Source organism: Poecilia formosa, unplaced genomic scaffold, assembly GCF_000485575.1.
Source record: "Poecilia formosa unplaced genomic scaffold, Poecilia_formosa-5.1.2 Scaffold389, whole genome shotgun sequence".
Taxonomy (NCBI): Eukaryota; Metazoa; Chordata; class Actinopteri; order Cyprinodontiformes; family Poeciliidae; genus Poecilia; species Poecilia formosa.
Window position 1 is genome coordinate 345,257 of NW_006800328.1, and position 16,264 is coordinate 361,520.

At 36.7% G+C, this 16,264-nt stretch overlaps 1 protein-coding gene across 5 annotated transcripts in view; it reads right to left on the reverse strand.

Annotated features, from left to right (window-relative positions):
* The window catches only part of mast4 (microtubule associated serine/threonine kinase family member 4), a 99,440-nt gene extending 89,091 nt beyond the window's left edge, over nucleotides 1-10,349 (reverse strand). For 3 of the 5 annotated variants that reach the window (XM_016662751.1, XM_016662750.1, XM_016662749.1), the window contains exon 1: nucleotides 9,713-10,349. In XM_016662751.1, coding sequence (XP_016518237.1) covers nucleotides 9,713-9,985 — 273 coding nt within the window. In that variant the 5' untranslated portion in view covers nucleotides 9,986-10,349. The remainder of the gene's footprint in view (nucleotides 1-9,712) is intronic. The other 2 variants (XM_016662752.1, XM_007575812.2) reach the window with 1 other exon arrangement.
* Between the last annotated feature and the right edge of the window lie 5,915 nt (nucleotides 10,350-16,264).

Here is a 16,264-nt window from a genome sequence, read left to right on the forward strand (position 1 = left end):
GAAGTTGGCAAAAAAAAAAGCCTTTCTCCCCAGGAGTTATATTTTGTTGAAAATACTTTAAAAAAAAAAAAGAACAAAAAAACACATGTGGGGTTGATGTTCCTAGAGTCCTACTGATCCAAGAGGTCTCCGTTACATTTATCCTGAGGTCTTGTTCCCCGTCTTAATTAACTCCTACGTTTCAGCTACCTCTGAAACAGCAGAATTACGTACAGAATTACGACTGAACACCGGCGTCTTTAAGAAACAAAAATCCACATAAATGACCACACTGGCACACAGACGCTTGCAGGCACTAAGGCGTGAAATTAAAACATGTTTTGGTGTTTCAACTGCCTCCTCAGATTCACTTTCGCAATGGCATTTTCTTCCTACTTCTGCTTTACCTTCTTTCATCAAGTTGCCCTGACCTTTCAGCCAACTCCCACACTCTTGTGCTGCTTTTTATTTACCCTACAAAAAGCACACAAAAGAACTCACTGTACAACTAAATATGGCCTCCGTTTACTCATACGATTCTAACATCATCTGGCTGTTTAGTTATGCAAAGTCATTGTTAAATCCACTACAGGAAATGAAACAAAAGCTGTCTTGGCATTTTTTACTCTCTCTTTTCCTCTCTCAGAGGATTGCCACTCAAAGAGCATGCACAAAAGCCAAGACAAGACTCCATGAAAGAAGCAGCTCTGTGTATATTTATGTCAGTTTTCAATAGTATAATAAGGAAAAAAGGAGTTAGCAATCTGCTCAGTGACTATTATTTCCATCATAAAGCTGCATAGTTTCAGTAAGTTCATTATATGCAGTTTTAGGGGGAAATATCACTCCAGCATTGCCTTACTGTGCATTCAACACTAGAACAAACATCTACGCCAGCCTGCCACAGATTTCTGGACATGTTGAAAATCTCCATAGCTGGAGTGCACTGCTCCGTCCTGCACATGTGCATCATCGCAACACAACTGATGCGAGAACAACTCAAATATCAGTACTGACCCAACAACAACATTCACCGTCTCGTTGTGCTGCCTGCACCGCTGAGACTCATTCTGCTGAATATACTAAACACATGGATCTGAAAGTGAAACAAGCCTTCTTTCTGAGTAATAGGCAAATAATTGCCCAACCACAACATGGAGCACTGAATTGTAATTATGAGATAGTAAACTGATCTGTAAAATAAAGCAAAATTGATTGATGATTTTGCAACAAATGTAATGCCATCTTTTCTGAATTTCACTGCCTTGGTCTTAATATATCTGCACTATTCAGTTGGTTTTGCACAAGTTCGCCTTCATTTCCTCATGTTTAGACCCACATAGGATCCAGTGGTTCCTACATGTTTTAGGCGTAATCCGTCTACCACACATGACTTAAATAAATTAAGTAATAAACAGAATAGGTGGCCAGGAGTTAATGCAATCATTTGAATATGAGGTGCTGGACACGAAACACATTAAAAAGACAAAGAAAAGGATTGAAAACCATCAACATAGATTTAGTTATAGAGGTAGGGAAAGAAAGGAAAGAAACTTGATTGAGCCATTTTCTAATTTGGAGTCAATATCAACTACAGATCATGGTAAGCAATGGTAAAAAGTTGATATGTTGACATTTGTTTATAATTGTATTAGTTATCATGACAGTCAGCTCAGTTAGTTATTATAAACTGTAAGCGTCTATGAATTTCTAGATTGTAAACAGATGGGACCTTGGCTTTAACTTTACCTAAAGTTAAGATGTCAAGGACCAAAATGTTCCAGGACATTATGTTACCTGCTGGAGCTCATCGTCACTGTGGAGTGAAACTCAAATATTCAAACCTGGAAAAATAAACATTCAGCTCATGAGTCCAATGAATATTGGGTACATAATAAAAATATGAAACCTCTTTTTTTTATAGAATAGTGATTTCATAAATCACAAATAGTATTTTAAATAGTACAAGCAGTGCAGATCTTAAACTATGTGCTTTTAGAAACTAACAGTAAGTCACAATGTTTTCAGAGCTTTAGAAATAATTTAAAATTGGTGGCGACAGTGTCAATGTTTGCATTAGCAAGTCCCAGACTGTCAACAACAGGGCAACTCAAGAAATGCTTCATTTTCTACTACAAAATAAACATTTTAAGACATGAATACAACAGGGTGTCCAACCAAATACACAAATATTTACATTTACCACCCAATCACTTACTGATTACAAATGACGATGGCATTCTAAGACATATTTTAATAATATCCATCGTTCAACCAGCTAAAAATAAATCACAAGAATAGAGTTGAGTTTGGTGAATGGAGGTGTGACTTCAGCACAATAACTATCCAAAAATGATGCCGATATTGGTTGCCAACAAAAATTATGGTAGCTGATTGGGTGCAACTTAGAAATACTTAGTAAGTTCAAATTAACTTTGCCATTGGCTTGAACACTGACCAATATTGCTTATACTCTTCTTTCAAGGCATTTAATACGTTCCAAAATCCTAATCAATAATGGATTTTGATCCTTATCTGCAAACATTTGTGAACGCTACAAGAGGTTATGGAGGTAAGCAAATCTACAGAGAATCCGAGGAGAATGAAACTACAAAACTGAAGCTAAAAGTCCAAAAGTTAAACAATAACCTGAAAATGACCATTTCTCTCCACGTTGCTACTGTGAGTTGCAGTCAAGGTAAACATTTTGAGCTGCCCTGAAAAGACGATCTTCAACAATGTCTGCAATTAAAGCTACTTCACAATGACTTCACCTCCACTGTGTTCTTTAAAAAGGTGGAATAGATGTTTATGACTAATGTGACCTGTGTGCAGAAAAAGCTCCTCAGTTTGTGTTGAGGTAATCCACCTGGGTACTGCTGCATAAACCTTTTCAGGACAGAAAGAATACAAAGTACAAGAGGAGGAGTGAGTAGTTTTTATGAACATAAAAGCTTTTTTCCCTCTTATTCCTCAATGACATGTTAGTATAGTAACTTTATTGTTTAGTAAACATTTAATCTGCTCCTTGAACACAAAGGCTTTTCAATAAATTACCATACAATAATCTAATACGATGACTCATCCTAGTAAATCGTACTTATCTAAATATTCACCCTCAATATGCAGATTAAATGACATTTTTAAGGTTCATTTGTTTCTGCTTCAGATTTTCTGACTGGATTAAAGAGACTGGGCTTCTTTTTGGCTCTGGAGCCATATTTTGCATACACCAGTTTTAAAACAAAACAGGTATAGACGAAGAGATTCGATGATTTTCTGCAAGTGAAATATAATTTTGCCACAGTGACGGGAAACTTCCTGCAATATCCATATGAAACAAAACAACCATAAATATCCAAAGGTGTCTTCCCAACGTGACAAGGAGAAGTAGGAGAGTTTGGAAAACAGGTGATTTGATTATGAGGGGATATAAAATCTACAGCACACATAAAAGACCGCTGAATTAATGATTAACATACTGGCTGCTTGTGTAACTAGTAAAGCGGTAAGACAAGACTGGTGTGCGAGATATCTCAGATTTATAGCGGCTGTGCAAATTGGTAAAGTCCAGAGAAGTGCAGTGTTATTACGAAGCATATCAAAGGTGGACAAAGAAAATTTGTTTATACAGCAGTCTGTAAAACCCACCATAAATAAAGGTGCGAAGCAAGAGGCTGTAATGCTGACAAACATAACACTTCCCGGATCAAAAGTTAAGCCCGGTATTAACCCAATATTAAAAGCTGAAGGACCATTCTAGCATGGATTCTCCAGTGGGGTGGAGTCGCACGGCGCTCCTTTCCAGTCAGACTGCCTGGCATGAGAGATCTTAGCAGAGAGTTGAAGTGTTGCACAAAGGCATCTAAGGGATATTTTCTCAAAACCTCAAGGAATGCTGTAAACATGTTAAAAAGAATAGATTATATGTTGACTCCAAGTGCAATTATAGTAAAGTCAATAAGAGGTTATTGGACTGGTTTGACCAGGAAGTGAAACAAGATGGAGCATTTCCAATTAGAGTTTTATAAATAGAAAGGTGACACCTCACTGCTAGAGATTTCCTATACAGCTTTGGCAGTAAATGCATTTCAAAAAACAGCCCTAAACCTCATTCTGTCATCAAAATAAACTCAATCTGATGATTTACAGATTAACAGAGAAGGGGAAGCTATTTTCATGTTATTTATGATAGTTTGCTTTCCGATTTTTAACTGTATTTCATCTTCACTGTGGCTTAGAAATGCTCCTTTTTCTATTTCCAACAACTGAATTTTAAATTATAAAAGACTTTCTTTTTAGGTCTAGGCATGGTAATCTTATATACACATATCACAGTCTCATGTTACACAAAATTATACAGCAAAAATAAAATAAAACATGACTCAAAGCATAATTTCTAGTCATTTTTCCAACTTTGGTAACCTGCTAAGGAAAGACAGAAGTTTATGTACAACTTGTCTTAAGCCAACTATATTCATGAGTTGGGTCTAAACACAACACAACTGCTGCCAAAAACAACTTTTCTAGTTTTATATACAACTGATTTTTATTTTTAAATAAACTAAAGTTTTGAATAAATACTTGGTAAATTTGGTATCAGTTCTCGTTCTGGTTGATACCGACAGAAACAACATGCTGGTTGCACATTGCACACTGCTGAAGCAACCATATGAAAATATTTCTCTTTGGATCATCTTTTGTATAATGTGCATTTTCTGTGCAATTCCCAGCAAATAAATGAATAAATAAACTATAAGAATTTGTAGATAATTTCTCTAACAAAAATATTAACTATTTTTCCACAGTCCTATTTTCAAATATATAGACTGTTAAAATCAAGACTACCTACAACTCTGTGACAGCTTTCTGACTGAAACGCAACATTTAATTAAACTTGCATCGTCTTTGTTTGAAAAAGAACTAAACCAAAGTTTATCTGTAGATGGTTTTTTTTACTCGCTGCCCGCAACTCCAGACAGATTTATATACCCAACTCTAAAGCTGCAATCATACAGACCTGTAAATATAGGCATCAAACACAGCAGGATGAAAACCGTGAACCGCCAGAGCTGCACACTTCTAAGTTTGGAGAAGGAGTCGCTGCCGAGCCGATCGGAAAGAAGAAGTGATGTCATCTGCTCTCAGAAAGTCAGAGGTCAGGATTCCCTGTTTAACGCGGTAATACTAGCCTGCCTGGCAGCGTTCTAGCCCGCGGCGTGGCTACTTACTTCAGTTTGACAGGTCAAATTACGTCTCATCTTCAGAGCTCGGCACAAGTGAGGTCACTGGCTTTAGATGAAGCTGGAGCTCCAAAGGCCGAAAGGAAAAAGGACAGAGTTCACAGGGGTAGGGTTCAGTGTTGGGACAGATTCTTGTATGTTTTTAACTCTACTTGCTGAACAAAAAGGGCTGAGAGAGAGAGAGAGAGAAGTAAAATCTGTCTCTGCACTCAGGGAATTCTGCTCCAGCTACGCGTGTCTCATAATGAAGGTGGAGAAAACATTTGGTGTCATGCATTTCACATTTTAATTCCGCCAATTAGTACGCATTGACGGAAAATGTAATGAGATCAGACTCCGTCTTTACTCTTTACTTTTTATATCTCAGCCCAATTAGGATAATGACCTGTCATTCAGTCGGATCGAATTAGTAAGGCAACACACGGTTCGCAAACATGACACCAACTTAGGGCTGTCACCCAACAAATGTTAAGATGGTGTTGCCAAGTTGATAATGCATAAACACAGCATCACTAGACCTAAAAACAGAGGCTAATTCCTTTCCATTTTGAGTTAAAACACTTAATACGGCGTTTTGTTTAATCCTGCAGAGTCTTCAGACAACCCAACCAAAATGAGGCAAAAACTGTGTGGCGAAAGCAACGGCACATTGCACAACACTTTGTATTTCCCATCCACGATTACTACACCAAGGAAGAGCTGGGGGGTGGAATGGTGCTCCACACCTACACTCCAAAGTCACATCATCTTCAGCTATGATTTTAAGAGCAGACTAATGCTTGGCATTTCAAAAGACACCCCGGAATCAAACTAGAGCCAGTGGGACCAGTCTGCAGAAACATCCAGGAAGGAGAGTTAAAAAGCTGAGGCTCACATTTGAGCTTCCTCATGTTCTCCTTTCTGTTTCCTGTGAAAGCACTACTACAACTGTGCTTTTCTCTTTAAAAACTAGACTAGAACCACATGGTTTCTCCAAAAATTCCCAATTATTATCAATGTAGGTGTCAATATTGGTTAGATTTTGTCAGACGACTATTTTCATCTTTCTTTGGGATGTCTGAAGAAAACAAAAAAAACAAACAAAAAAACCAAGATGATTCAATTAAATTTCCTAAAGAATCAAACAAGATTTATCTTGTATTATGTTTGTTTTATGTAGTCCAAATAAAAATATCCATCAAATGTGAAAGGTGTAAAAGGTTTTGCCTTTTATAGAGGCAAAAACCTGCCTGTATATAAATAGCTAATAGAAATCACTACATTATTTACTGGTCCAGTTCCAATAAAAAAAAAGGTTAAAAAAGAAAAACACAACCAAACAATACCACGGATTCCCAGGTTCTGCACTGGCATGACTGACACACATTCCCTTCTCTTATCTTTCACATTTTGACGTGTAACTAATCAAAAGAGATACCTGGGTAATACTATATTTAAATCGCACAAAACAGGAAGTCAATGATTATGAAACTTGATCTTGAATATTTTATTTAAAAAGCATGCATTGAGTTTTGAAAACAGTTTTTTTATAGACATCAACCCAAAATCAGAGACTTTATCAAAAAATGATTGTTTTCATCTATATAGACAGAAACAATCCATATTAAATAACCAAATAAAAAAATGTCTTCAAATCAAAGGTTGAGATTTCTACATTTTTTGATACGATATTACGGTACACCTATAAAAAAATTCACCTAATCCTACGTCTTTATCAATGGGGTCAACAATTGCTAATGGTGCTACATGCTGTCATTCAATAACTCACTGATTATCTTTATTTTATGCTTCATATTTTTGATACTTCGTTTATCAAGACAGGAAAGCTACGGAACAACTTTTTGTTTTCCTCTCTCATGCTTCAAATAATCTATACTTCTTAGCATGCTTTTTTATGAACTGTGGCTTTTCCTGTTACATAACCTCTGGGTTTTTTTAACTAACCACGTTATTCTCAGATAATCTAACATTCTTTGAGCAAGCGAGCGAGTGTTTGGTACACATTTAGCGCTCCAGCCGCTGGCAGGGCTGCTTGTGTCCTTAACATGCTTCATATTTAAAACCACAAAATTTCAATGTGATTCATTAGGAGTTGATGTGAAAAACCAATACAAAGTAGAAGAAAAGTAACATTTTGTTTTCTGTGCAAGACAATATGGTAAGCGTGGTGTGCATTTGTAATCAATCTCTCTATGGAAGTACTTTATGGAAACACGACCAGCTGTAGCCACAAGTAGTACTTTTTTGGTACGTCTCCACCAGATTCTCTCATCTAAATGCAGAAATTCAGAACAATTTTTATTTACAACATGCCTCAGTAGCAAAGGGTGGACCGCTCCTGTGAACGTCAATTCTCAAGACTTGCCTTGACTTTCAAATGAGTGTTTTGCATGCAGGCCAAAAGGCTTTGAATCAGTCTCATCATCTTTCACGTGTTTGCCGTGTCTAAATGGCTTGTGGCAAAACTCTAACCTGGATTGTTTTAAGCAATCTTTTTTTCTCTCTTAGTCACTCCTCCATACGATTTGTCAAGAACATGACTAATTGCTATGGAGATTTTCTCACCTGAGCTGTATCATACACCTTGTTTTTTTTTTGAATGATTAAACAGTGCTCATAAACCGGCTTTACTGGCACAACTTTATAGCCTGAGCTGTCTGCTGCGTCAATTGGTCTTCACGGTGTTATTTTGCCTCTCATGTTCATCAAGCCTCCTACGTCTTTATCAATGGGGTCAACAATTGCTAATGGTGCTACATGCTGTCATTCAATAACTCACTGATTATCTTTATTTTATGCGTGCTTCACAGAACAGCTGAACTTATATTGAGATTGAATTACACTAAGTGCAAAAAACACAATCTTGCCAAGAACCTTTGGTCTAGTTTCTAGTGCAAATATCTTAGACCACTTGAAATAAGACAAAATTAACTTTTCAGTTTGATATGGGAGCTTGTTTTAACTCAATAATTTCTTACCATTGATGAAAAAGTACTTGTTTATTTAACTTACAACATGGGAGAAATGTCTTGTTTAAAGTCAAATAATCTACCAGAGGATCAAGTATTTTTTCCCCATCTTGTTTTAAGTCAATTATTGACTTAATATAAGCTCCTATATCTTGCTAAAAAGGTGCTTGTAATCTAGTTTTGCCTTATTTCAAGTGTACTAAGACATTATGCACTAGAAACTAGACCAAAAATACTTAGTAAGATTTTGTATTTTCACAGTGTCTTTTCAACTGCATTTCATTTAGGGGCTTCAGGGTGAAACAGGCAGAAGCTACAACCCTCAGACTTTGATTCTGTGTCACATTTCAAAACCCAGTCCACTTTCCTTTCACCTCACAATTTTAAACTATGCTGTTAAGCGCCAGACTGATTGCATAGCAGAAATGAACAGTAACACCATAACAGAACAGTCGAAGGCAAAAGAGCACACTTGATGAATTGTAATCGGAGCTTAAAGTTCTTCACCAACTTCAAGAGTAATTCGATAAGTCTGAGCTCAGCAGAGGCAAGGTGCACGCTCACAAATATTTTGACAACAGGGCGAAAACTAACGACTTCTGCGAGCTCTGATGTTCTCCACTTTACTTCTGTGTGTATAAAAGGGGTTGAAAGACTAACCTAAACGCAAAGAGGTTTATAATTAATATCCACTCAAATATTTGGACTTTCTAAAACCAACAGAAGTGGACACACACACACACACACACACACACACACCCGCATACACAAAAAAAGCTAGGTTGTGTTTGGCGTCTGCTGCCTCTGCAATCATTCATCAAAACTTGGCTAATATCGCTGGCATATCACTCACGTTTGAATGTTCGCGTATTAAGAATCTAAAATTACAAATATTACAGCATGCATAAATAAAATATGGGTGGAGCTGAATTTGTGGTGCTTCATCACTGATAGCATTAGGAATAACATATTTAAAAAAGGTGGAAAATATTTTGATTTCAGAGAAAAAGTATGTTTACATCAGCAAGTCTGCAGGTTCAAATGTTTCTTGTTTACAATACAACGAACCCCCGATACTCATGAGGGTTACAGTCTACAGTCACCCACGAGTTAATCCACAAATACCTCTAAAAACCCTAATAACTACCTATTTTTTATAGTTCAAACATCAAAATATGCCTTAATATGCACGAATACACACTGTTGTAGAAGCTAATATCTACAGTTTTTTTTATTTCCACTCTTGGAGCTACAGCCAATCAGCACCAAGGAAAATAAATGGCGCCCTCTGCTGGTGTGGAGGACCAGATGAGCAGCTGCATGGTTTGCTTATGTCAAGTGTTGACTGACTCTTATAACATTTATTTACATTACGAGGAAAAAGAAAAAACATTTGCTGTATTTAAAAGGCTAAAACTGTCAAATATGAAAAAAAAAACAGATGATGTCACTGTTTTAGGGGGTGAAGGGGGTGACTCAAACAAATACCCAAAAACGTGTTCTTGTAGTTCGTGTGTTTACCATGTCGTCTTCCTCCTCCTGCTCATCATCATCATCATCATCATCATCATCATTCTCCGATGTCTCCTTGTCGCGGTCTGCGTTCCCACCGTCTTCAGCTGCTTTGCTGCTCCCACGGTCCGGGTCTTGTGCGTTATCAACATTATCGCCATAAACTTTCATCTCCACACCAGGCGTCGTCTCTTCTCCCTCGGACACGACGTTTGAACTGGAGGAAGACGAAGACAGACTTCTACCGCTTCCAGACACCGAGAAATGCTGCTGTTGCTCCATTGTGTCAAGTTGTTGTTGTTTTTTCTAATGTGACGCCACAACAAACGCGGCTTTTTTTTTTAAATTAACTTCCCAGCTCACCTGTCCGGTTCATTTTAAGGAGCTAGAGAAGTCTACTTCTTTTCTCTCCTTCAGCTTGAAGACAGAGCCACGACGCAAACATTGTAACTCAAGTGCTGCTCATTAAACGTAACGACAGTCCGGTCCAAACCCCAAAGCTTGTCAAACAGCTGGGCTCCCCTCCTCTGTCGCGGTCGCCTCCTTTTGGATTTTGACGCTCATGACGTTTCCAGCAGCGCGAGACCATTCTGTCACCTTCATATCTCACAACTACATACAGCCTGCTCCCTCAAACGAAACCATGCCCACAGCGTGCGTGTGTGGACCAATCAGATCACAGAGACTGACGAACCTGCCAAATGCTACTGGTCCGCACTATTTACACGCCGGTGTATCGTGCAGACGCGATGTTGAGAGCGACGTGCGGATTTTGCATGACTTAGAGGGCTTAGACCTTTCTTATGCCTTGAAACAAAGAAAAACCGAATCAGCTGAATGCTTTTTAGAATACAGTTTTTCAGAAACATACTATTTTTTTTCTTGAAAACATACACTGGCAGAGTATAATGAGGTTTCAAATGAATTTTTAGAATGTTTTTTATTTTCTTTTTACATTTATGTAGCTTAATTGTTAAAAACCTCTTTGAACTGCCCTGTAGAATCCTTAAAAACATATTCTCGGGTATTCCTAGGACAGGAAGCCGGCTCTTCACAAGACAAAAAGATGCTCACATGACAGGGAGAACATCCAAACTCCATAAAGAAAGCGATTCAAACGCAGGACTTCTTTGCTACCAGCTGCGCCACTAAGCAGCCATTGCACCTTATCAGAAGCTAATCAGACACAAACTTCCGGCCACTAATGCAGCAACACTTTCCCACAATGCATTTGCGTGAATCACCTTAGAAAACTTCTTCTAGGGACAAGTAAAAAGTTACTTTTCCTCGTATTGCTGCGTACAACCGCTAAAATGCAGCTCATATCAATGAATAATATTGAAAACTATATGAATATCTATTATATCCAGCCTTGAAAATTGTCAGTTCAGGGTAACTTCAACTCATCCGACAAAACATTGTTTCCCACCTATAGTCCTCCATAACAGCAGCGTACCCTTTCTTTCCTGTCACAGTTGCAAGTCAAGTCACGCAGCGGTGATATGGAAAACGAGCAGACCCACCATTATACCCACATCCCACAGTGCTACTGCCATTAGACGCTGTTTAATTGATTTGTTTATCATAAGACCATTTTTTATTTATGTCAAAAATTCATTTTTACTTATTTATTTATTTATTTATTTATTTATTTATTTATTTATTTATTTATTTATTTATTTTTATTTAGTCAACTTTGCTACTTTATGCCGACCTGCACCTCTCACCTCTTAAAGGCGACACGCCCACATTCAACAGAGCCTTTCATTTATCTTATCTAAACAAGCGAAGATGAAAAGCTTATTACCAGTAAAGGAAAACATGGCGATGAGCTTTTACCATAATGTACAATTTAACAAATTAAGGTAGTGTTAGATGCTTTCCGATCCCTGCTGTAATTGATGTTTCATAAAGCAAGTTGTATATGTTTTAATTGAATTTAATATTATAGTAAAACTGTCCACTCCCCTTGAACCATTCCTGCAGCCACAGTGGGTGTTTGGGTGAGATGAGACCAACATGATGCTGCTGTTGTTTTGGCGTACATGTAAGATGCAATTATGTACGACAGAAAATTATTGTTGCAAATCATTCTGTCAACACCACCTCCACATTAAGATGTGATAGCAACATCATGCTGTAGGGATTCTTTTTCTTCTGCAGAAAAAAAATAGAAGCTGGATAATGTTAGGAAAAACAATCTGATCAACAACGCACATGAATGACCCAGTCAAAGTTCAGACATGAGAATCTGTGAGTACATTTGTCTTTAATCCACATGTACTGAGCTTGAGCTGCTTTGTGAAGAAGGGCCGGCATGAATTTCAGTTTCTTGATGTACAAGAGACTGAATCTCAATAAGTTTGCATTTTTAATAGCGGTGAAAGATGTTTCTATGCAAAGCAGAGTGTGTTAAAATCAATTCTAAAGATGCGGATTAGGCTCTGTTATGCAACTTTGAGAAAGCTTGTAAAGCTAAATGTAAACTAAAACAAGAGTTGAGTAGATTTATTGTCTTACTTACAAAGTAAACTGTATTGCTTTCAAATGCCATTGTCTGTTTTTCACTTTGTTTTTTCAAAGTAAAATGTTTCAATCAGGCAAAGCAACAACTAAGGCGATTTTCATGCAACATAGTTTCAAAGAAACCAAGGACAATACAAGATTAAAGACAATAGCACTCATTCACTGAAAAATCATTTACATATGTACATAAACACACACACACACACACACACACACACACACATGCACAAACACTTCAGATGTAGGAATGCTCTCTTAAATTGAAATATGACTAATGTGGTCAACACTAGACACGCAAAAAAGTTAATTAGTAAGACAATAAAATGTATTGCATCCAAGTATGCTGCAGTTGGGAAAACATGAAGGGACAGTATATAAGACAAAGTAAGAGGTAATGAAAGTGCTCTGTACTTAAATCTCAAAGAAATAAAATGATCAACTTAGAGACTTTTAGAGTTAAACATGGACAAAAGTTTAAGAAAAGAAGCTACATTTTCCCTTTATTAGACTTTTAGACTACTTCAGAATGATTCTTTATAGTGATTTTTTTTAAAACAGTCTGACAGTAATTAGCCTTTAATATACCCAATGAAACTAAACCAAAAAAAAAAAAGCACAATTCCACTTAAATTCTCAATTTAACAGCTGTTGGGCGTCTGTGTTTTCACCCAGAATCAGTTGGTTCAAATGTTTTTTTTTTCTTACTACTAATAAATGAAGTCACCATTGGAAGTCTGTGTTTTCTATTGACTTAGGTTATCTGAGGCAAAGCCAGATAAAAACCGTACTGTGGTAAATACTTGTTCATGGAGCTGAGCATCACAAAATTTCCCCGATTGAACTTTACGCCCTGAGCATCGATCGCTGCTCCCTGGCCTCGAACGACTCATCCAAAGGTTGAGGGAAAACACAGCTAAAAATAAATGTTAAGAGTAGCAGGATGCACTGCAGAGACCTTCTCTGCAAGAGCCGAGGCCTCCATGGAAGAGTCTGGAAGTAAACTTCATTGTTCTGAGAAAAATACGACTTGCAAAGAGTCCTTTGTTTCCTACATCAAAACAAAAACAAAAAAATGACACATCATCTAACACAAGGAAGAAGTGCTTTTATCACGGAGGGAACCACATGCAATACTAATTTCTCTACATTAAGCTATTGGTTGGAGCTTGAGTTCATCCGGAGCTCCATGTGGTTTGTGTTGAACTTTTACATTCAGAATTCTTTGTTTTTCTCAAGCATCTGCCTATTCACGGCTCTAACCTTCAGATATTTTGCCATTCAGACATTTTTAGTTGCACTGTAAGCAACGCAGTTCTCAAAGTTACAAGCCTCTTGAGGGAGAATTTCTCTCATTACGCCTGGACATGGTGCAGAAAACATGACGTACCGGTAATACCACAGATTTGTCTTTACCCGCTCTGAAACACACGGTTGTGTCCCTGGTTTTGCCCGTTATGACGTGTTTGCGTCGGTTTGTTCAAACATGCCCGACATGTTGATGAAGCTCTCTGTGGTCATGTTTCTCGATAAAGTTGTTTTCCTTGAATATTGAAAACGAAGAAAGAAGTCCCCATCAATACCAAGGGTTTACGCAGAGATTCAAGATGGTACAATGTCAACTTTTACACTTTGTTAGTTCCAATTTCTGCAATGAGAAGTTCTGCAATGTTTGCTAAGACAGCTTACTAGGGTTATTGTAGATAGAAAAAAAGGGAGCAGAAAATTCCCGCCAAAAAACTCAGACATTTTTTAGAAAAGACAAGGAATTTTCTGAGTTTGAAAAGTCCAAAATTTGCTAGAAAAAAAATCAGAAATGTTCACTTTTTTCTTTTAAATTTCAGAGATTAATCCCAAAATTTCAGATTTTTTTCTAACAAATTTTGGACTTTTCAAACTTTGAAATTTTTTTGTGTTTTTTTTATTTTTTTTATTTCTGACATTAATTTAAAAAATTTATTAACTTTTTTGGCAGAATTCTTTTTCTATGTACAATGGCCTTAACACCATCGCAGTTAAGAGTATCTATACTACCTCGTGTTTTGAAGGTGCTGATTACAAAGCAAGACACTAAGTGACCACTAGAGGACATGACTGCACAAAACATGACGGGATGACAAACTGTAGCCTTGCATTCTTTGTTTTTTCAAACTTAATTCATCCTGTGTAGGAAAGTAGTGATGTTGGAGTTTTGAGCACCAAAAAAGCAGTAGCTAGGCTACAGACATATCTGATATTAAGCTAGTGCAACCTTTTGGATATGTATTTGTTTGGACAAAGAAAAAAATATCAGTGTCTGATTTTTAAAACTATTCTTATGAATAAAATGTCTTCATTGAACATCTGGTCCCTCTTTTTTGTAATTTCTTCTTTTTTAAAAACAAAAAAAAAATAGAGACAAACAAACACAAAAATCTTTGACAAGGAGGGTAAAACATCCTAATTAAATGGAAAGCCTGCTTAATGTCTCAAAAGCAACATGTCTCATTTTATTTTGTGGTTACATTTGCCTGCTTTAAGATTTGTCCCTATGGTTTCTGAATATCAAATCTAAAGAAATTCAGTAATCCTATTTCACTTTTTATTGTACATGAAGAACTGTATATTTAAAATGAAAAATGGTTCAGTTGTAAAAGAAAAATTGCAATTTCTTACAAACTAGTGCAAGGGAAATAACTTTTATGACAAGTTCACCTTCTTCGTTGACTTAATAAATCATGAAACTGGGCTTATATTTATTTTTTATTTTTTTAATGCGAAACAAAACAGTTTATTTGTTCTAAATAGAAGAGGGGCCCCCTGACTCAGTCTCTGCTTTGGGCCCTTGATGGTCTTGGGCCGTCTCTGAGGTGGAGTGAGGGATTAAGCAGAGAAATGGACCGGGCTTTGTGGAGGGTCTGGGATATTAAAGACAGAGAGAGCACAAGGTTCGAGAGAGATAACACTGGCAATAAAACTGTGTTAAAATGTTTTAGGTGTTCATGTATGAAATGTGCTGTCGGGAGCAGAACCCAACACATCCCTGTCTCTCGACCTCCAATTCAAACATTTAGAGGAATTTTACACAATTAGACGTCCAAAATAGTTTGAAACCTGTATGGAAAGATCTGAAAATCTGAATGCATGGCTTTACAGCAGATATATATAACATGTCAACACCAGCATAATTTGTAATTAGTATACATTATACCAGTGCTGTTATGACTATCGATTTTAACCTTCCAGGAGTAGCAAAGTAAAATAAATAAATAAATCATTTGGATTTTGAAATGCAGATTGACACATGGTAATGTACGTGTGCCATTTTATTTTAACTATTTGAAAATAACATCATCATGTGTAATAGTATGATTACACATGAATAAAATTCAATGTTATTTAAAATATATATATATTTGTCTATCATGTTGGTTTGGTGCTCTAGGGGGCCCCCTGGTGGCGTGGGGGGGCCCCAAGCAGCCCACATTTGCCTTGGGCCGGCCCTGTAAATGAACATCAACTAGTTCAGTCCAAACTGATGGCCTGAAAAAAAAAAGTGTAAATGGATAAAAAGCAGTGAAACTCTTTAAATGTTACTTAGTTTAATTTTTTTTTCTGAACTGTAAAGGATTCAAGTCAAATCAATCTGCACTGCAAAAACACAAAGTCTCACCAAGTATTTTTCGTCTAGTTTCTACTGCAAATATCTTTCTACTTAAAATAATACAAAACTCACTCACAAGTGATAGTCAATAATTTCTTAATATTGATGAAAAAAAGTTCTAATTATACGTGAAATGATCTGCCAAAAAGTGGAACTAGTACTTTATCATCAATATTAAGGAATTATTGACCTAAAAGAAACTCATATAAAAATTATTTCTTAGTTACTTTTGCCTAATTTTACTAAGATAGTTGCATTGGAAACTAGACAGAAAGTATTTGGTAAGATGTAGAATTTTTGCACTTTGTACTTTTCAAACTTTTTTCTCTACATAAAAAAGATTAAAATAATTAATATTGATTATTTAAATATTTTACTCATTCTGCTTTGCAAAT